At 32.9% G+C, this 21,009-nt stretch overlaps 4 protein-coding genes across 6 annotated transcripts; 3 read left to right on the forward strand and 1 right to left on the reverse strand.

Moving 5' to 3' along the window:
• Nucleotides 1-4,437: 4,437 nt before the first annotated feature.
• On the forward strand, nucleotides 4,438-5,789 carry LOC102629717 (basic blue protein). The gene is made up of 2 exons (XM_006467279.4): nucleotides 4,438-4,816; nucleotides 5,312-5,789. The coding sequence occupies exons 1-2, from the start codon at nucleotides 4,630-4,632 to the stop codon at nucleotides 5,674-5,676; spliced, it is 552 nt and encodes a 183-aa protein (XP_006467342.1). The 5' UTR covers nucleotides 4,438-4,629; the 3' UTR covers nucleotides 5,677-5,789.
• A 118-nt stretch (nucleotides 5,790-5,907) lies between these two features.
• Nucleotides 5,908-9,787, reverse strand: LOC102629224 (transcription initiation factor IIF subunit alpha). Of its 2 annotated transcripts, none has more exons than XM_052435147.1 (10): nucleotides 9,642-9,787; nucleotides 9,339-9,517; nucleotides 8,939-9,097; nucleotides 8,375-8,520; nucleotides 7,915-8,285; nucleotides 7,525-7,640; nucleotides 7,124-7,255; nucleotides 6,704-6,925; nucleotides 6,393-6,599; nucleotides 5,908-6,204 (listed from the first exon to the last, which is right to left on the reverse strand). In XM_052435147.1, the coding sequence occupies exons 2-10, from the start codon at nucleotides 9,507-9,509 to the stop codon at nucleotides 6,112-6,114; spliced, it is 1,617 nt and encodes a 538-aa protein (XP_052291107.1). In that variant the 5' UTR covers nucleotides 9,510-9,517; nucleotides 9,642-9,787; the 3' UTR covers nucleotides 5,908-6,111. The 2 variants fall into 2 exon arrangements, with proteins under 2 accessions (XP_052291107.1, XP_006467340.1); XM_006467277.4 differs by having other exon boundaries at nucleotides 9,617-9,783.
• Nucleotides 9,788-13,611: 3,824 nt separating this feature from the next.
• On the forward strand, nucleotides 13,612-18,610 carry LOC102628778 (fumarylacetoacetase). 2 transcript variants are annotated; one of them, XM_006467276.4, is made up of 14 exons: nucleotides 13,615-13,932; nucleotides 14,492-14,570; nucleotides 14,740-14,798; nucleotides 14,889-15,013; nucleotides 15,122-15,196; nucleotides 15,861-15,936; nucleotides 16,134-16,233; nucleotides 16,320-16,379; nucleotides 16,538-16,608; nucleotides 16,695-16,757; nucleotides 16,856-16,920; nucleotides 17,244-17,340; nucleotides 17,442-17,567; nucleotides 18,250-18,610. In XM_006467276.4, exons 1-14 carry the CDS (start codon nucleotides 13,729-13,731, stop codon nucleotides 18,310-18,312), a joined length of 1,263 nt encoding a protein of 420 aa, XP_006467339.2. In that variant the 5' UTR covers nucleotides 13,615-13,728; the 3' UTR covers nucleotides 18,313-18,610. The 2 variants fall into 2 exon arrangements, with proteins under 2 accessions (XP_052290622.1, XP_006467339.2); XM_052434662.1 differs by lacking the exons at nucleotides 17,442-17,567; nucleotides 18,250-18,610 and having other exon boundaries at nucleotides 13,612-13,932; nucleotides 17,094-17,325.
• A 1,403-nt stretch (nucleotides 18,611-20,013) lies between these two features.
• Nucleotides 20,014-21,005, forward strand: LOC102628478 (BAG family molecular chaperone regulator 5, mitochondrial). The gene has a single exon (XM_025094805.2). It carries the CDS (start codon nucleotides 20,120-20,122, stop codon nucleotides 20,774-20,776), a length of 657 nt encoding a protein of 218 aa, XP_024950573.2. The 5' UTR covers nucleotides 20,014-20,119; the 3' UTR covers nucleotides 20,777-21,005.
• Nucleotides 21,006-21,009: the final 4 nt, after the last annotated feature.

Consider the following 21,009-nt stretch of genomic DNA (forward strand, 5'->3'; position numbering starts at 1 on the left):
ATTATTATTAATGAAATTTCTAAAACTTTTCGAAAGGGTGATTCTTTGAAAGAAGCCAGAAGGGAGGTTTCGTGCTTGAATCTCTTCAGATGATATTTTTCCTTCCACAAATATTGTTTTGAGTTTTGGTGCTACTGCTGGCAAACTCGTGTTAAATAATTGGCACACAATTAGAGAAGAATTATTGATCAAATCTTATCAGAATCCAAATTCCAAATATTGATTTAGCGTGAAAATGACGCACACGAAAGGTGTCGTGTATTATAATAATAAATATTCTTTGCTGGGTATTGGGGATTAGATGCTTCACTTTCTTTTTGGGCGGCTAAAATATTATCTAGCATCTTTTAAGGGCCAGTTTAGAATTATGGAGGTTAATGAATTAAATTATTTCTACAAATAAAATAAGTTGTTGATAAAAATAATAATAGTAGGGAACGCAGATTTAATAAATTCTATTACAAAAGTGTTGTTTATTATATAATATGGTTTATGAAAAATAAGATACAATTGTCTTTTTATTAAAATATTAAGATAATAATAAAAACTTTTAAAAAGTATGATGGAATATTTAATAAACTAATGATAAAAAAACAAATTCTTTCTTACTTTTTAAAATTACTGATAAAATAAAGAAACTTATGAAATAAGTAACTTTTAAAAACTTATCAAACATTATTCTAGGCAAAACTTTTAAAATTAGCTGTTTATAACGTTTGAACCTTAGTTTTCAATCGGAATCTAACTTTTGATTATATTTGGTCTGGTTGAATTTGAACATCGTACCAATTTGGCAATTTATCTTAAATTTTGAAATCTAATTGCAGATTTGATGTTAATATTAATAAATTAAGCCAAAAAAGGCTAATATTTCTTTTTGAATTTTGTGCTTTAATATTTTATTTAATGGCATTGTTAAAGTGGTAGGAGCAGACAGAAAAGGAATTTATTTTACAAACCAGTAATTGATAGATTGGTTAATTTATTATTATGAATTATGATTGAGGAGGTAGTGGGTAATCGCGGGATCTAAAGAAGATGTCAGAAAAATTTGTGCGCACATCACCTGCATGGGAGACCTGAAGTTTCCAATCAATAAATATGTGTGAATTCTGATCTATCTGTATTTTGGGAGTTAAAAGTGAAAGAATTTGACGTTATTCTAATAAATAATTATATACGTGAAAATAAAAGATAATGATGAATAATTAAAAGTAATAATAAAAATTTTTAATTATAATTTCAAATTTTACATATATTATTCATTCATTAAAGGATTGATAATACTCTGTTAGATTTAAGTAAATTAATTATATTATTTTATCAGTTAATTGAATATGAAACTATTTGAGATAACAAATTTGAGATGTCACAAGAATAATTGAAAATGCATTCGAAGAATTATTAGAGCTAAATTCAACACTCAACGAACATTGAGTGATATTTTTCGGTTTCTTTTTCTGGCAATAAAAGATAGCTCGATTTGCAAGAGGGTTTCTTTAATTGCTTGAATATAACTAGCATTAAACGCAATAATGCATGGTTCGCTCGATTCATGCGATCGACCAAACTAATCAATATACAAGTTTTTGCTGAAATAAAATGAAAGCTCAAAGCAAAGTAAATAAATGAATTTGCAAAATGATCATATATATATATATATATATATATATATATATATATATATATATATATATATATATATATATATATCTGGGAATAATTTAATTGAAAAGGAGTTGCAGAGAAGAAATAGAGCTGTTTTGTGTTTTTTTACCGTTATCAAAAAGATTGTGCTACTTTCAGCACACTTAATTTGAAGATACCAAACCCCACTTTCTCTTCTTCCTCTTCGTTTTCAAGGATTTTGCTACACCCTGAGAACAATAGTCAAAGCATGTCTAATTATCTAAATATTGTCATTCATACTTCGAATTCGATTCTAAATTCAATGAATGAATGAAGGATAAAAATATTCTTAAACCACTATGACGTGATTAGAGTTCCTAAAACGTTGTTCTATTGTGTAATCAAATCGCAATTAATTTGTATTTTTTCTTATCGATAAGTTAATTGGAGATGGTTTTAGATTTATATTGAATTCCCAACTATTGCACTTTGCATGACTTTCTCATTCCCAATTTTTTTTTTTTTTTTGTAGTCAGTCTATTGACCAAATGAACATAGTGAGCAAATATTGTGGGTTTAAATATCCACACTCTTTATAAATCATTTTGACTTGTCAAAATACTTTCTATAATTCTAAAATTTGTCCCAGCATTACTTTTGAGACTTATGAGTTTCTTCCTTCACAAATTTACTACCACTATTTATAATGATATATTCTAAATAGCCTGAAATATTATTACAATACATACAAAAACGCCGCCGTTGTGCATGTTATAGTGTGATGAGATACATGTCAAAATTTCATTGACCGGACATCTTTATAGGCCCCCATAGCCCTAATAATAATTTCCTATGGTCACATATAATAATTGAATGGTCCTTAAATTGTCTCGATAATTCCCCAATAATCACTTTTATATTAATATGCTTTTGTCCTTTTAGGAAATTATTGAAAAGGATAAATAACTTTTAAGTTTCTGGCTGCATAATTTCTATTCTCTTAGATTTAAAACAAATCAATGGTTGAGAAATGGCTTATGTTATAAATAGTAAAAAGTCAATTAAACAAATGCATGGATGCCACTTCGGCCTTGGCCGAAGTGGTGGGCTGCTGCCCTCACAATGCTTGTGAGGGCAGCGGTTTTAACTCCCACAAAAGTATTGTGGGGGTTAAATGTTCTTTATACTTTCAAAAAAATCATTCTCTCTTGCGAAATACGAGTGGAGTATGGACACCCCTCTCCTGTGAGGGGTTATTTGTTTGGGCATGTACTTCATAGAATTCAATGTCATAATATAAGTCCTAATTATGTATATCTGATTGTAAATATCAGTATAATATCTCTGCTACAATAGCAGTTGTTGTAAATATCTGTGTAATGCAGTAATCTGATGATTAATCAGTATTCAAAACAAATGCATGGATGATATGGCGAAACAAATAGATGAATTTTCATTAATATTTGAGGGTAACTTTTTTTTTCCTCCTCTATTTTGGCTTGTAGCAGCAGTCAAAGCAAATGGGTATGATCTATTTATCAACTGACTAGTTAAATGAACAAGCTTTTCGGTAACAATTTAATTCTCTCTAGTGGTTGGTTTGTATTTTGCTCATGGCAATAACACTTGCTGAAATTTTGATTTGCTATTTATTTTCTTTGATCCAGTCAATTATAGAAGTTTATACGCTAAATTTTATAGTTATTCTCTTAGATGGTCACAAACATAAACTTTAAAGTTATTCTTTAAACTTTAATGTCTATAGTAAATTATTGAAATAAAATTAAAATAAAAAACCGTTAAAAAGAAAGAAGAGAAAGAATAATATCGAGGTTAATATGTAAAATTTTAAAGTTCTTTATGCAGTGGAGTGATGAAAAACGATTAAAATTATAATAGGTGTAAAGTAGGGATTAGAGATGATGGCACATTCACATAATGTACACAAATGGTGGGCCCCGCTCCAATTTTGGCATACTCAATAGAAAAGATTTCGAAGGAGTTAGAGCTTTTGAACATCATTCTAATTTCTGAAGTCTTTACAACACCATTTTCGAGTTTTTATTTTCTGAAATCCATGCAGTTTAACGTATAAAATATAGATTAAAATTAACCCAACTTCTCATCAAATTTCATCCTTAACGAATATATATTTTTAATTTTTAATTCCAAAATTCTTCCAAATCCTGAAATCTTATATTATTTAATTCCCATTACATAGTTTAAATCCTTATAATTCTAAATTTTTAAACTCTTTTCAAAAACTAAATTATATTTCAATTAAGTCTAAAATGTAGATATAAATTATGAAATGGAATTGGTCTAAAAATTTTGTCAAAAGAATATAACATATATAAGTGTTTAATTGAATTCTCATTCAAAATAAGAAATGAATTAATTTATTTTTTATTATTTACATAATTTCAATTTAAAAAAAAAAAAAAGATGTTATGAGAAATTTTGAAGCCTTGCTCTTTTCGAAGAACCAACATCTCTGTCCCTTCAAATGTATTTTTTTTCTTTTCGTTCTGGTTATATAATAGGATTTGAATCTAACTTTAAGTTGATATGTGTTTAATTCTTTGTAGTCTCTTATTACACATTCATGTATAATAATAAATGGTTAAAATTTTAATTAATTTTATATTATTATTCAATAAATACTAATTGTATCTTTCAAGAATTAATAAAAAAGTTACCCCACTAAATCTAAATCCTACATAATAATGCGATGCCGGACACAGTGACCGTATTTCATTGATTTAACAAGGAATTATTAAAAAAAAAAAAAAAGAGTGGGTGTAGCCAAACCCCACTCACCTAACATTCTTCTATCTTTGAGTAAGTTTGGAAAAGGAAATTGCTTGGAAATTTAAAAGACTTGGTCACTTTAGTATAGTTCGCACTAAAGCAAATGACTGTAAAAAAAAAAAAAAAAAGCTGGCCTATTTCTTTCATTCAATCTTCAGGCCTCCCTTTTTATTGTTGTAACAGAATATAATGGTTGGAGTGAGAATGGTGAAGGCTTTGGTTATGATTATGGCAGTGGCACTGAGCCTTGGCCTTGGTGGGCAATGGGCTGCAGCCCAAGTGCATCACGTTGTCGGAGGAGACCGTGGATGGGACTCGTCTTCCGACGTGGCTTCTTGGTCCGCCGGCAGAGTCTTCAGGGCTGGTGACAAAATCTGTTAAGTTCTCTCTTTGCTATGCTTGGAAGTTTCTACTTCTTTTATCAGAAACTAATTTAACAGGTAGAATTTGTAAGCGGTATTTATTATTTTCTTTCATTTCCTTTTTTTGCAACCGAATGGAGAATAAATTTGAAATACAAAACAATATTTTTATTATAATTTATTTTTCTTTGATATTGGAGGATCCTATTCCTAGCTTTCTTAGTGAGCATACGACTGTCAATTTTTCTTCAAGCAACTACGACAATGACTTGTGATTAGTGGGTTTTAACATAAAAATTCTAATTCCCTTCTGTTTATGACTTTATTCTGATTTTCTTGGTTCCCCTCCAATTAAATAAACGTGACGTGACTCATGGAGTCATGGTTTCAACTTTCAATGGTATTTTTGTTTTTAATTTTTTTTTTAATAGAAAATAAATGGGATTTTTTTTTAATTTCACTTTCGCATGATATTCGTGGGATGCTGTGTTGTGGGTGTCTGGGGCCAGTGCTCGCCTACTCCCCGGCGCAGGAAAGCATTGCTGAGCTCCAAAGCAAAGAAGAATATGAATCGTGCAACGTAAGCAATCCCATTAGAATGTATACGGATGGCTTAGATGTCATCCCACTTGACGGGGAAGGGATTCACTATTTCGTTAGCAGCAAATATGACAACTGCAAGAACGGGTTGAAGCTGCACGTGAACGTCTTGCCTCAGCCTCATCAAAGTTCCGAGGTCGCAAAAGTCACCACAGCCAAGAGATCTGCAATGCCCTTTGCTGTTCCGCCCACAACTCCCTCTGATTCAACCCGCTTTCGGTCTAGTTTTATTTTATTTTTCGTTCGGCTTGGGCTTTTCTATATGGATTTATAGCGGGGAATAATGTTATTGTATTAGTATATAACAAGTAACCATGGATTAAATGCAAAACTATGAAACCGTCGACTTTGATTGTTATTGGAATATCTATCATATTTCTAATGTTCTCTTAAGTCTCTTCTATCTGACTCGAGTGACAAGAAAGGAATTACAGAAATTACATTGTGTTCATTGTCCAATTGAGAGGGCCATATAAACGACTAGGCGAAAAATATAGAACAGATCAAAGGTTTCAAACACACTTTATTGTGCATAGATCAAATGACAGTTCACACAAAGCACAGTTTCAAGTTGTTCATCAATCATCATTATCCCGTCAGCAGTGGTGTCTTACAGACTTACACTACCTCACTTCTCTGCCTTTTCTAGACAAGAAGACAGGAATCACCCACCATCAGTCATTTTAGCACCTAATATTTCGTCTAATCATCATTTCTCTCTCAACACAACATAATTGCTTGGTCCATTGGTCTTCTGTATCTTTGAAATTCTCTTCAGAATATCAGCGAAAGCCGTCCGATCCTGCATCAATAAAAGTTTTAGTGATAAAAAAGCAACGTCTAGTATTCCCATCCATGCTGGCATTTCATAACTCTTCCCAAACATCGACAAGGTAGAGCATGAGAGTGAACCAAAGCCCTTAATAAATATGAAAAATATCAATACAGTTAAACAATGATGAAAATCAATACAGTTAAACAAGGACATACCTCGGTCGATCTAAGTCTCGGTTTAAACTTAGCAACAAGATCCTGTGTGGTGACAGGTGCCTGCTGCAATAATACAGCCCTAATTTCTTCTGCGGTGACAGGACCAGAAGCTGATGTTGACCCTGTTCTTGATGATGATGCACCTTTTGCAGGTGCACTGCTTTTCGAAGCTGACACATTTTCATCCCTGGCAGAAGATTTTGTTTCCTGATCCCCAAACAATTACAAAATTGCAATTGAAAAAAAAAAATTAATTAAGTGTCATCCTAAGTGAAACAAATGAAGCAAGAAGACTGAAAGTAGCAACGTACATTTTCTGTTTTGACCTTCTTCAAAGGCGCACCACTAGGTGCTCTTGCATCATCTCCATTAGATTTTCTCTTCCCCTTTGCTGATTTAGAAGTAGATGGAGTTGCGCGGCCAGATCCAGAAGGTGCTGGTTTGGCAGGACTGTTGTCAGCAGGTTCCTCCTTCTTAGGCGTATCCTTATGCTTTGGAGCCAATATGGGAGAAAAACCTACTTCATCCTCCATCTGAACAATCCAAACAAAAGTTCCATCATACAAACGAAAGTTCGGCATATCTTTACCATAAAAACCTCATTAAAATATTAACAGTGCACAGCAAAATGAACTACAAACATTTATGCAGTTGATACAACATCCTTCATAGCTGTTCTAAAATGTTCAATGCATCTACTAAGACCTGGCATCCTTATCAAAAAAGCTTACATCATCGTCTTCGTCGTCATCGTCCTCTGCATCCGATTCATTCAGCCCATTAGCTCGCCCAAGCAGCTTTTTCAATTCTTTTCCAGATTTGCTCAGTCCTCCCTCCTCCTCTTCATCCTCATCCTCTTCATCCTGGAAGAAGGATAATTAGTGATGCTTTCGGTGATATACACCCATTGTGAAGTTATATACGACAAATTACTCAAGTTAGGGCCCTGAGAATTCTACTAACTTAAGCACAAAAGCAGATTAACAGTTAATCCACATCTAATTCCATAAGCTTTGAATCTAGTTACCACAAGTGGACTTAAATCCAGACAGAGCATTGTGAATTGACAATCGCAAATAGACCATTGATGACCAAAAATTTGTATGCTGCAACAGTAAGTACATGCTCACACCTGCTTAATTTCTGGAGGAGCAGGAACTTCAGGAGCTAAATCTTCCCGTTCCTCAGGATCATTACCAACAGCCTCATCATCATCAGTGAAAATCTCCTCATGCTCCCAATCATCACCTAAACCAATAAACATCTTGTACTGAATCAAGGATGAAAAAATCCCAGCAATTCTTCCAGAACAGAAAATATAACTTGTTTCAGACGATACACATGTATGAATGTTGGACTATAGGGAGGCGGTACAGTTTATTCGCTGTAGGTTTTGCAAAAGGAAAATGGCAACATTACTCATCTCACTAAGTAAATACAACGAAGAAACACAATCCTCAAGTTTGGAGTCTTATTCGTTGTATTAATTAGGTTAATACAAAAACACAGAACAAACGCTCACCTTTCTCAACATCATCCTCGTCCAAATCAAGATCACCACCCCTGGGGCCTTCTTCATCATCATCCTCACCTCTTTTGTTGAGTCCAAGTCTATTCTTCCTTTTTGCTTCCTCATCCTCATCTTCCTCTCCCCTATCAGACACATTACCTTCATCCTCATCACCACTTTTTTTACTACGTCCCCTCCCACCAGTCCCAGCACTTTCCTTGTCATCTGGCTTTTCCACTTCACCAAATGCAGCAGCTCCATTGTTTGCAGCTTTCATCATCCATCTTTCATATCCATCTGCAGTCTTCCTCCGGTTCTTCATCTTCTCTTCTGCTTCCTCCAACGTGAGTTGCTTATATTGCGCAACTTTGTTAAAGTTATACCTGTAACATGTCACACTCATTATAACCACAAATGAGATTACATCAAAAGACACCAAGTATCTCCCAGAAGTAGGATAGGACTTGCATACCAAGAACCAGCTGGAATAGCAACAAATTCCTTAGAATGCATCACTAACAGGTAATAAGTCGCTGATTGAGAGCCTTCAAGATGACCCTGGTACTGAGCCTGGCCTGTTTCATCCTCCAACATCCAAGGCTTATTCTTGTACTTCTCCTGCATAATGCATAAAAACGCTGATAAGACTACACTTGCCGACAGCCAAATTATGTTTTACGCAGTTGAAGCAAAAAGTTCAGAGGGGAGGTGAAAAAATTGTTTTAGACATGACAGAAGCAGTATCAGTTCTCATTCACCATATAAGAAACCTCTTTAGTGCACAAAAAAAGGGTTGCCAACCAATGATATATATTTATAAAGTTTACAAAAAGTATTTCATATTTAAATTTCAGAATAATATGAGCTCCAGACAACTGGATAAGCAACAATCACATGTATTTGAAAGAAAATAACGGCAGTAAAAGATACATCAACATCTTCAACTTCTTCTAATGTATGAGTGGACATTAATTATAAGTTCATTTTCAACCTTCTAGCCATAATTCTATAACAATTATCAGAAAAGTGGTAATACCCGCAAAGTATCAGTAACTTGCCGTCCTTGTAATCCATCTTTATGAAGAGTCCATTTGTTCTCGGCATTTTTCTTCTTTGAGAAACTTGGTAATCCACTCACAAATCTCCCAATGAAGTAGTTCTTGTCGCTGCTATTACTTGGCCGTACATTGTATTCCTAACAATCAAAACAACCCAGAATTTAAAAATATAGTAACAATAAAGGTACAAATAAATCAACTTCCAAATAATTTGGAAAAAGAAAAACTATGCTTAAAAATCAAAACATAATATAACAAAATCCATAAACCTATTATTTCCACAGAATAACAAAAAATCTAGATTAATGATCATGAATATGTTCATAATTAGAACCTACTATAATATAAACCAAAAGGATTCGATAGAACAAAACGAACTCGAATCAAGCGAGTGACGATTGCTCCACAATCGAAGCATTTGGCTTTGTTCTCGGCCATGGTTTTGCCACATGTCAAGCACAGAGTCATGTGCTTGCAGTTGCTTCCGTACAAATCCGCCTGCGATCCACATCCGCTACACTGCGGCTTCAACAGCAGATCAAAAGACATCTCTTTCCCTTGAAAACGACACACAATTTTAGGGTTTCAATCAGACATGGTAAGATAATTAGTTTATTTGCAGTTTTTATTAATAATTTGAACGGATTTTTGTTTACGTTTGATTAAGCTTCCTTGACTGACCACTTGATAATTGACGACGATTCAAGGATTACGAATCGCTTCGTTTCGGTTCCCAAAGTAACATGTTCTTCTGTTTTTTGGATGTCATTATTGTTTTAATTTTTAAATAATATTGGGCACCGACCTTTTCCTTTTTTTTTTTTATGTTCTCTCTCTAAATGGTAAGCCTTTTACACTTGTCAATATTTCTCATAAAATTCTTTTTCATAAAATTCTTTTTAATTAAAATAATTTATTTTAAATAAAAACAAAATATATATATTAACTTTTTTGAAAGCTCGTGTATGTCTACAAAAATTAATATATTAATTCCTCAGAAGTAATGATAAATGTGTCAATAGTTTAATAACAAAATAGTTTGAGGTATTTTTAAAAAATAAGAATTTAATGGGTACTGATCTCAAAATTAGAGGTGTTCAGAATCCAATCTGATCCGCTCAATCCGTCTAATCCATAGAAATTTGATTCGTGAATTGGTGGATTAGATTGTATTGGATTGAAAATTTGATAATTCACAATCGGTAGATTTTGGATCTACTTCTGTAAATCCGTAAAAATTAAAAAATAAAACTTGTAAATACAACATTAATACTTACTAGTAAATAATAAGTTAAAATATAATTATATTAATATTATATTATATCTTATCCGATAATAATATAAAATATAAAATAATTAAATAAACAAATATAACTTTTTAAATAGTTAATTTTCATATTTTGAAACTTTAAATGTATTTTCTAACTTTATTTAAACAATTAATTTATTTAAATCTTATTTAATTTTAAATTTGATTGGCAATAAAATTATTTTTATATTAAATTTTTTATTTAGTTAGTTCGTGGATTTGACAGAATTAAAAATTTTCAGTTCGCAAACCAATCCGCAAAATGGTGGATTGTATATGGATTGGGTCAAATCCGCATCTGATCCACAGATGTACGGATTGGATTTGGATTGAATTTCACCAATCCATGGATTGAATTAGATTGAAAATTTATAAATTACAAAATCATAGATCAGATATGTATTAAGATCCAATTCATAAAATCCGATCCGTGAACACCCTTACTCAAAATATAGGTACGAAATTAGCTTTAACTCAATTTTGATAATAAAAGATACGTTTGCAATAATGAAGATTATTAAAAGATAAGGTGTGTCACACCATATCAGGCAATTTAGGTGTGTTTGATATTGTTTTTACATCTCGTTTTTAAATATCATTCTTTTAGCTTGTTTTTATTGTCCTCTTACAATAATATTTATTTTTTAGAACTTAATAAAAAGAAAAAAAAAACTAAATTACCAAATTAATCCCAAAAAAAAAATTAAAACAAAAAGTATAATATTAATTTTTGTAAAAGTTCATATTTGTCCAAAAAAATTAGTATTGTAAAAAAAATTAAATTATCAATTTAACTCCAAAAAAATAAAATAAAAACACACACACACACACACGCATATATATATATATATATATATATATATATATATATATATATATATATATATATATATATATATATATTTCTTGTATAATTGTTTTTATACAAATTGATGTGGCATGATTGAATTGGTTGGATTAAATATCTCTTGGTCCACAAGATTTTTTTATTTTATATTTGTATTCAACCAATGAGTTAGTATCAAATTGGCAAATCAATTTGTATAAAATAAGCTTATACAAGAGTTTATGGTTGTACAATGTAGCACAATATTGTACAATATTATTATAATAAAATGCTAATGTAATGTAGTATAATATAATACATATGAATTCAATAATGTAATTTAGTGAGTATTGATATTTGAATTGAATAATCTGACACAATAATTACAAAATAATTGTAAAATGATATACTATTATTAATTATTTTTCAATATAACAGTATAGCACCACATGATCTTATAATTATTCTTATCACTGTTATGTAATCTTGTCAGGACTCTTCATCATTTTCCAAAAGAGATTTCTTCCATTCAATTCATCGTCATCCTTATCATGTATAAATTCACTAAATTGTTATTGTTGTTTGATTCAAGTTCATGCTAATATCGTTCTAATGGTTTGATCGATTAGTTTTCAATCATTTTTTATTAGACCCTTGAGAGTTGAGTTTGATTGAATCCTATATAAATAAGTGCTAAAGAATAAAATTCGGTTTTATCCACCTACTTGAATATTAAAAAAAAAAAATTAAAACCTTAATGATAGTACAGTTTTTTTTAAAAAAAGAAAAATAAAAATAAGTTCTCACGCCAAACGTGCATACAAAATATACCGCTATACTTCAGATTTCGAAAAAATTGTGATTTGCACTCCTGCTGCCTTGATTCAAGGTCACACACCCAATGCATTACAAAATTTACAAAATTCACGGCTGAAAAAAATATTATTAGTTACAGGATTAGGTTATGGTGCAACTGTGACATCGTGTCACAGTTGCATCTAACCGTTAAATACAGTTAGAGTGGTGAAATTTATTGACATCCAACGATTAGATGCAACTGTAACACTGTGTTACAGTTGCACCTAAAGTTCTCCCTTAGTTACATTATATTTTTGTCACCGTGTCCGTGCTGTCAAGCTCGTCCCCCCCCCCCCCCCCCCTTTTTTTTTTCTGTCCTGTTTCCGTTGTTACATCAAAATTAATTACAATTTTTTTTTTCAATTACTAATTGCAACTTACAAGCATTTTTTTTTCTTATCAAGCTGTCACGCTCTTATTATCCTGAATCATATTATGTTACATGACATATAATAAACGATAAATTTTAAATTATCATTTAAAATAAAAAAAATTAACATGTAAAATAATTAAATTATTTAAATGACAATCCATAAATTTACTGTATATTACATATCAAAATTATAATAAAATGAAAAAAAATATTTGTTTAATTTTTATATTTTGAGTTAAGTGTTTGTTTAGTTCTTATATTTTAAAAAATATCTCAAGACACTTCTATTGGTAAATATGTTATATTCTTATCTTATATTTTATTTCCATTTACAATAATATTCTTACAATGAAATTGTTGGGGATATTAATAGAAAAATAATTTATCAAATTTATCTTAAAAAATATAATAAAAAAATTCACACAAACTCTTACATTATTATTTTACTCTTAGATTAATTCGATAAATTAATTTTTATAAATAATTATTTTGTGAGATTGTTCTAAAAATATTATTTATAAATAATTATTAGTAAGATTATTATACAACCACAAGAAAATTACTAGTAATTTGACTGATGTTAATTTATTTATAAATAATTATTAATAAGATTATTATACAAGCACAAAAAATAATATTTATTTCACACAAATATCTATTAATTAATTTACTAGTAAATAATTATTGATTAATTTATTGATCAACTTTTTATAAATAAATAAATTAATGTCAAATATATTGTATGAAAAAAAAATAAGGATAAACATATAACATATATATATATATATATAAGAAAATATAGTGAATAAACATACTCTTAATTAAAAAAAAAAAGAGTAATTAAACGAATATTTGCCCTACCTTTCCCCCTCAGATTTTACGAAGAAAGTAAAGCGAACAGATTTCGTTTGACTGATTGCTGGCCATCGACTTCTTGTTGAACCAAACTTAGGCCCCGTTTGTTACAATTTATTAAATAAAATTTATAACAATAAAATTTCTCAATAGAGTTTTTAAATAAAAAGTTATTGAGTATTTAATTATTAATAAAAAAAATATTTTTAAATTATTAAATTATATGATATTTTTTTATTATATATTTTAAAAAAAATTCTCTAACCTTTATTATCAAAAATTTAAATTTTAAATTTTTATTAATAGAGATAAATTAACTTATTTAAACTAAAAAAATTTCATTAAAAAAATAACTAAATAACATAAAACTTTTTAAAAAATATTTATACAATTAAATAAACACTTATGACTCTTAAATAAATCGTACCAAACATGCACTTAATCAAAATCTCTTCTAATATTTTTAGCAGAGTCCGAACTCCGAAGCTCACGCTCCACACTCGCTAACATTTACCGGAGCTCTGAACGGCATCATTTTGTGACAGCCATGGCTTTGCAGTCTTTCATCGAAGTTGAACCTGACTCTCATTTTCCTATCCAGAACCTCCCTTACGGAGTGTTCAAACCTGAACCGGCCTCAGTGGCTCGACCCGGAGTCGCAATCGGGGAATACGTTTTGGACCTCTCTGAAATTTCCAAAGCCGGTCTCTTCAACGGCCCGATCCTCAAGGACTCTGATTGCTTTCTCCAGGTTCTTCTTAACACATTTTTGCTGATTACCAAAAAGTGAAAATAAGGCAAAGAACGTTGTCGTTCGTAGTACTTGAGTTTGAATTTTCCGTTTAAAGTAAGTTTAGTGTTTTTATAGATGATCGGCTGCCAGGATTTTTTGAGAATCAACCACTTATCCTCTTTTTTGCTACTGAGAAACCGCCAGTTAAATAAAGTAAATGGATGATTAACTTATGGATTGATTATTGTTTAAATGTTTAGTTTATATCAATTTTTTTCCGGATTATTAGTTGATGATTGATACTTATGCTGTTGAAGTATGAAAATGTATTTTATATTCTCATTTATTGCATGGATTTTTTTTCTTTTTTTGTTTTCACTCTTTTCAATCATATATGATGACTAGTCAGTTTGAATGGATAGTTTGTATGTGAAGTATTACTTATTTGTTAATTGTTATGGGTATTAGTTTGTATAAGATCGATCCTTGCTCATAAAAGCAGAAGATAAGTGCAGTTTGTGTCTGTGTTTCTCAGTTAAGTAATTGCTTGTTATGTGATGCAATGATTTCGTGGCAGCCTAATCTGAACAAGTTCTTGTCTTTGGGGAGGCCTGCGTGGAAGGAAGCTCGTGATATGCTTCAAAAGCTATTGTCATGTATGTTCTCTTTTCAATATACAGCGATACATTAAGTAATAAATGGAGGATTTAAACTGATATGCATTTCTAATGGCTGGAAAATCATATTCCTTTGGAAATGAGTGAAAATTTTGATATTGAGATGAATAATAAAAGTGATGGCAATTTTGTTTTTCTTATGATGCAGCTAATGAAGCAACTTTACGTGACAATGCAAATTTAAGGCAGAAATCACTTGTCCCAATGGTTATAAATTCTTCTGGTTGTTCCTGGATATGTAATTTTTATGAGGATGGTTGTTTCTTTTTGATGTTGAATATATGTTTGAATCATTAGGGTAAAGTAGAAATGCTTCTTCCTATGGAAATTGGGGACTATACAGACTTCTTTTCATCCATGCATCATGCGAAGAACTGTGGGACCATATTTCGTGGACCAGCGAACGCAGTTCCAGCAAATTGGTATGTCATTTTAAAATCTACGAGCAAACAAGGTATTGTTTCAGTGCTGACTTTGGTTTATTACAGCATATTTCATTTGCAAGTTTACAGAGTTGTACCTTATTTCAGGTTTCATCTTCCCATTGCATATCATGGACGAGCATCATCTGTTGTCATATCTGGAACAGACATTGTCCGGCCAAGGTTGGAGAAATAATTTTCATTAATTTCTTTATGTCTATTCTGTTTATATATTTTCTTTGTTGCAAACAACAGCTGGTCTTATTAAAAATAAATAAAAACATAAATAAAATAAGAAGCAAACAACGGCTGGTATAATATCATGGATGGCTTCAATTTGAAGCACTATAAGCACTCACGAACTACCTAATTATTTGTGATAGTAACAGCAGCTCCCTTGACTGTGCACATAGTGACATATCTTGGTATTGTCGTTTAGATGAATGTATCAAGTGTCTATCTTTGGGCCCGCAAGCCCATGGAACTTTTCTATCACTTCCATTAGCTGAACCACTTGCTGCTTAGAGATCAGCGCAATAGTTAAAAATAATGAGATATCACTTTGAAATAATATTTAGATATTTATCTATATATGGACAACTGTACGTGTTTGGTTTTGTAGAGTTCAAAGCTTTCTGTTGCATTGGTGTTTGTGTCTCTCCAAGCCAGTTGACATGCTACTTAGGTTCCCTGCTGGATCTGGTGCTTCATGGCATGTTATTCATCTAATTTTGTTGCTTTGGATCTTAATTTCATCTTTTCACGACTGATTCTGCTGCTGAGCCAGTATCAAAGCTATAATAACTTTGGACTTCACAAACTTACATTTTTTCTTTTGCTCTTCTAGAGGTCAATTTGCTCCATCTGGAAACTCTCCACCACCTTTTGGGCCTTCACAGAAGCTAGACTTTGAGCTAGAAATGGTTAGTCTTTTCTGTCGTACAAGTTGATGATTGATTGTCTTTTGCTATTCACTGCTAATGCAATTTTGATATGGACTTCTAGAACTCATGATTAAAATCTGTATCCCGTTTGTGTTCTTGATTCTGGTTATGCTAGTGATTTCATCAGATCGTGACTAAACACATGATTAATTGTTATTTTATACGAGTTCTGGCAGGCAGCTGTTGTTGGTCCTGGAAATGAATTGGGGAAGCCTATTGATGTTAATGAAGCAGCAGATCATATATTTGGAGTTATGTTGATGAATGACTGGAGTGGTATTATAACTCTTTCTTGCTTCACTTTTATGTTCCTGGCTTAATTGAACTTTAGTACTCTTATTGATAAGAAGTTGATTTTACAGCTAGAGACATACAGGCATGGGAATATGTCCCTCTTGGGCCTTTTCTTGGAAAGAGTTTTGGTAAGAATAAGATTCTATTGCCACATTTCTTGGTTCCATTGGAAATAGTCAGGATTATTTGATAATAAATCCATTCACTGATATTGCACTATCACTCTGCTTTTATTAGAATCTTCTAGCCTGCAGCTTACAAAGAGTTTTTTTTAACTAATCTTTAGGCACTACATTATCCCCTTGGATTGTGACACTTGATGCTCTTGAACCATTTGCCTGTGATTCTCCCAAACAGGTAGCTTACTGACACATTTGTTTGAAAACATTAATGATGATTTTTGGCATGTTAACATGTGATAAGATGCACATTGCAAATTGCAGGATCCCCAGCCATTGCCTTATCTTGCTGAAAAGATATCCAAAAACTATGATATTTCATTAGAGGTAGTATCTCACACCTTCCTTAAATAGTTTTCTCTCTCTCTTTTCTTTTTTTTCCTTGGCAATCTTTTTTTCTGATGAAAATACCTCCTTGCTGGAAGGTTCAAATCAAACCTGCTGGAAAAGAAGATTCATGTGTGGTCACAAGGAGCAATTTTAAGTACTTGTAAGCTTTAATTTGACATGCTTGCAACATTTCAAAGAAACTTTAAACACGATTTCTCTTGCCTTTATGACATCAATAAGCCTGTTGGCCCAATAAATTCGGTCTTCCTTTGCCTAAAGCTGATATATTATATTCCATCTATCCTAGAGTAATGTGACATCTCCTTTTTATAGAAATTTACTTTCCTTGGATGCATCTTTCGTTCCTCTGATAGTGAATTCATCATGTACTGATTGGGGTCAGCTAAAGGAAACTTCTAAAGTTGCGTAGGTCCTTTTTTTGTGTGCAATATGCATTAGTTTTTTTCCTAACCCCAATGACAGGTATTGGACATTGACTCAGCAGCTTGCACACCATACAATCAATGGTTGCAACCTAAGGTCTGGAGATCTGCTTGGAACTGGCACCATCAGTGGACCTGTATGGTTTCATTTACTGCATGAATTAGGATCATTCATTAGAGTTTGAAAGTACCTATACCGCTTCCTTGAACTTTGGCTAACTCTTATATTTCACAACAGGAGCCAGAATCTCTTGGATGCTTGCTGGAGTTAACATGGAATGGACAAAAGCCGCTTTCACTAGATGGGTTTACTCGTAAATTCCTGGAAGATGGAGATGAAGTGACATTTACTGGTTTTTGCAAGGTATTACAATCATACAATTGCACTCATCCATCCAATTTCCAAAAGTAAATTGAAGTTATCTTCTACCATCATACTCTACAAAATCCTGTTTTGTCTGTTAAGCATGTTTTTTATAATCTTGTTTCAACGTGTTTTATATGCATAATGTCAAAGTTGAGCTTCATTTTGTTTTAGTAATGTATCCCATAGCCAATAAAATAATTGAGAAAGATGAGAATCTAAAAGATAATCTTGTAGTTTGTACTGCTTGCATATGGTTTTGGTATTTGATTTCATCTGGTTGGGCATGTGTTATCCTAGATAGCCAGAGTGCTAGGCTTAATTATCTCGGATCATAATCTCAGGGTGGCAATTGCATGTCAATCGTTTTTTGGCATTATATCTAATTTACATGCCTATTGTGAAACGGCTATCCATCTAGTTAGGTTACGTAATCCAATTCTAAGCGATCTAATGATCGTCAGTAATGAGGTATGGGCGCTGTCACTTCCCATTGTCGTGCTCTTCTATGGGAAAAATAACAAAGTTGTATTTGAAATAGCTTGCATATGTTATCCAACCATGCAATTTATAAATTTAGATTTCAGGTATTAATATGTTCAAATTTTATAGCAGTTGATTCCTTCTCAATCATCACAAAACGATCACTTAATTTAACTCTTTTTGTTTTCTCTTTGGGTAGGGAAACGGTTACACTGTTGGATTTGGAACGTGTTCAGGAAAAATAGTCCCATCAACCCCTTAGTGAAGCAACCACCCTTGGTGATCAAAGCGAGTGTCTGCCCATCTGATGAAATCAATTAGAGTGGTTGTGTTTACATTGAATCCGCATCTGGTCAGGTCCATGTGTAATAGATCTAATTGAATTTGTAGCTAACAAGACCGCGAAATGAAGACCTGAAGATGGGACGATTGAAAAAAGTGCATGTGATGAGAGTATTGAACTAAATGAAGTGAAAATCTTCTTTTCTTTTCAGTTTATAATTTTTTATTTGGATCTCAATTCTTGGACGCCATATATTTCATTTGAATGTTTGAATCAATTGAAGATTAGTAGCAACCAGTAATTTAATAACAATACCAGCAAACTTCTTTTATTGTAATTTATATAGATAAGATAGTATTTGGCATGTGCATAAAGTGGATGTTGTTCGGTTCACTCGTCAAAAGGCAACGGACATGGGTCCCACGGTGTTCCGGGACGGTGCTCGTCGAACGCGCCACCAAATCAAGTGCATTATGGGTTATTTTTACATACCTTCCTTGAGGTTTTACCTAATATCAGTTTAATAGAAAGTATCTCTGTATTTTTACAATCCTCCCCTGCAGTTAGTATAAAGTTATGTATATCATCAGTATGAAAATATGTTTGATTGAGTGGAATCATTTGAACCCACATATAATTCTCGCACAGAAAAAATCATACTTTTTTGTTCTTCAATGAACCAGCTCATAACTTTCCCAGACGATAACTCATACTTGCTACTGCTTGAAGCCACAACAGAGTTCTATGTTTCTCCTCCAATTTGATTTACCCGCTCTCCATCATCAACCTCATAACTCTTCCCCTTTTTGGCCAAATTCTTCGATAGTTTGCCCTTTTTGTAACAATTTGTACCAAATTGATCATTGAAATTATGGATTCCTTCCTTAAAACTGCCAAAAAAGAAAAAAAATTAGTCCAAAACCACCCAAAAGAAACAAAAAAGAAGAAGCAAATTCAATAACAAAGAAGGAACTAAATTGAACTGATCATATATACCTGATAAATATATGAGCTAATTCCAAGAACAAGAACCCAGCACTGGGAAACAAAAACCCTGAAAGAATCCGCAAAACGAAACATATTTTCATACAGAAATTTGTTGGTACCCATCAACTCAATCAAACCTATTTATGATTAACAGATGCAGATCTTTGTGAAAACTTTGACCGGCAAGACCATCACTCTCGAGGTGGAGAGCTTCGACACGATCGACAATGTCGAGGCTAAGATTCAGGACAAGGAAGGGATTCCACCAGACCAGCAGCGGCTGATCTTCGCCGGAAAGCAGCTTGAGGACGGGCGCACCTTGGTGGATTACAACATCCAGAAGGAGTCGACTCTCCACCTCGTCCTCCGTCTCCGCGGCGGCACGCAGATTTACGGGGGTGGATGGATGACTTTTGACAGGTAGGATGTGGTTTTGTTGGTGAGGTAGTACAGGGGATTTGAGTTTTTGTTGGATGAAAGAAGACTGTCAGCCTTGAAAGGGTATTTTCGTCCTCTTGTTAGTCCATTAACGGTCAACTGACGAAAATACTAACTACAGGGGAGGAATGTAAAAATATGAAGATATTTTCTATTAAACTGATATTAGGTGAAACCTCAGGGGAGGTATGTAAAAATAACACAGTGCATTATGCGTATTAAGCGCCAAAGATGATTCAAGAAACGTAACAGGATCACTCAGTCCCCACACACTAAACAGAAAGGGTAGAAAGCCCAGCCCCAGCTTGAAAAGAAAGTTAAGGAGGAAACCAACTTTCATTTTCATCAGCCATAAGTAACGATGCAATTCACACACCGAACCGTCGCGATGACATCATCTCGCAGCAAATTCGGCATGTTCTCTGCATCATCAACCACCACAGTCACCTACACTTATCATAATGACCACTCTGCCCCTCAACGCACCACTGAAATACCAACCCCCATCACCGACCATCACCCTCAGCAGCTCCAAATCCAATCACAAGCCGCCACCAAAATCCAATCCGCCTACAAATCCCACCGGATCCGCACTCTCTACAGAAAAATCTCATCCGTCAACTCTGAAGCCAATCACTTGCAACGTGTAATCCAAAGGCAGGAAACAGTGGATTGTATCAGGAGTGATGAGCGTGAGAAGCTGAGAATGAACGAGGCCTTGATGGGTTTGCTTCTAAGGCTAGACTCAGTGCCGGGTATTGATCCGTCGATTAGAGAGGCCAGGAGAATGGTGAGCCGTAGGATCGTGAGTTTGCAGGAGATTCTTGATGGGATTTGTGGATCAAACTTTGATGATGATTTTGGGGAGTGGGGTCGATATGGTTATTGGAAAGATTTGGATAAGGTGGTGGAACAAATGGAGGAAGAAGTGTGTAGAGAGAGAGGCGGTGATGAGATGGAGAGATTTTGTGCTCAGCACCTGGGGTTTCGTTGCTTGCAGAGGTTTCTTCGTGACTAAAAATGTAAAAACAGAAATTTTGTGTTAGTGAATTACTGATGCGTACACCCACCGGCACCTACCTACGGCTTAATTAATGCTGGGGAAAAGCAGGTTTGTTTTTCTTCTACCATCCATGACAGACATAGGGGCCAAATTTGGCAAAATAATTAGTAAGTGTTTGCTGGAATAGGTGCTTTTAAAAGCCTGCCTAATGTACTATAGTGAGTGAGATTATCGATTTCGAGAAGTTG

The sequence above is a fragment of the Citrus sinensis genome, chromosome 2, assembly GCF_022201045.2.
Source record: "Citrus sinensis cultivar Valencia sweet orange chromosome 2, DVS_A1.0, whole genome shotgun sequence".
Lineage (NCBI taxonomy): Eukaryota > Viridiplantae > Streptophyta > Magnoliopsida > Sapindales > Rutaceae > Citrus > Citrus sinensis.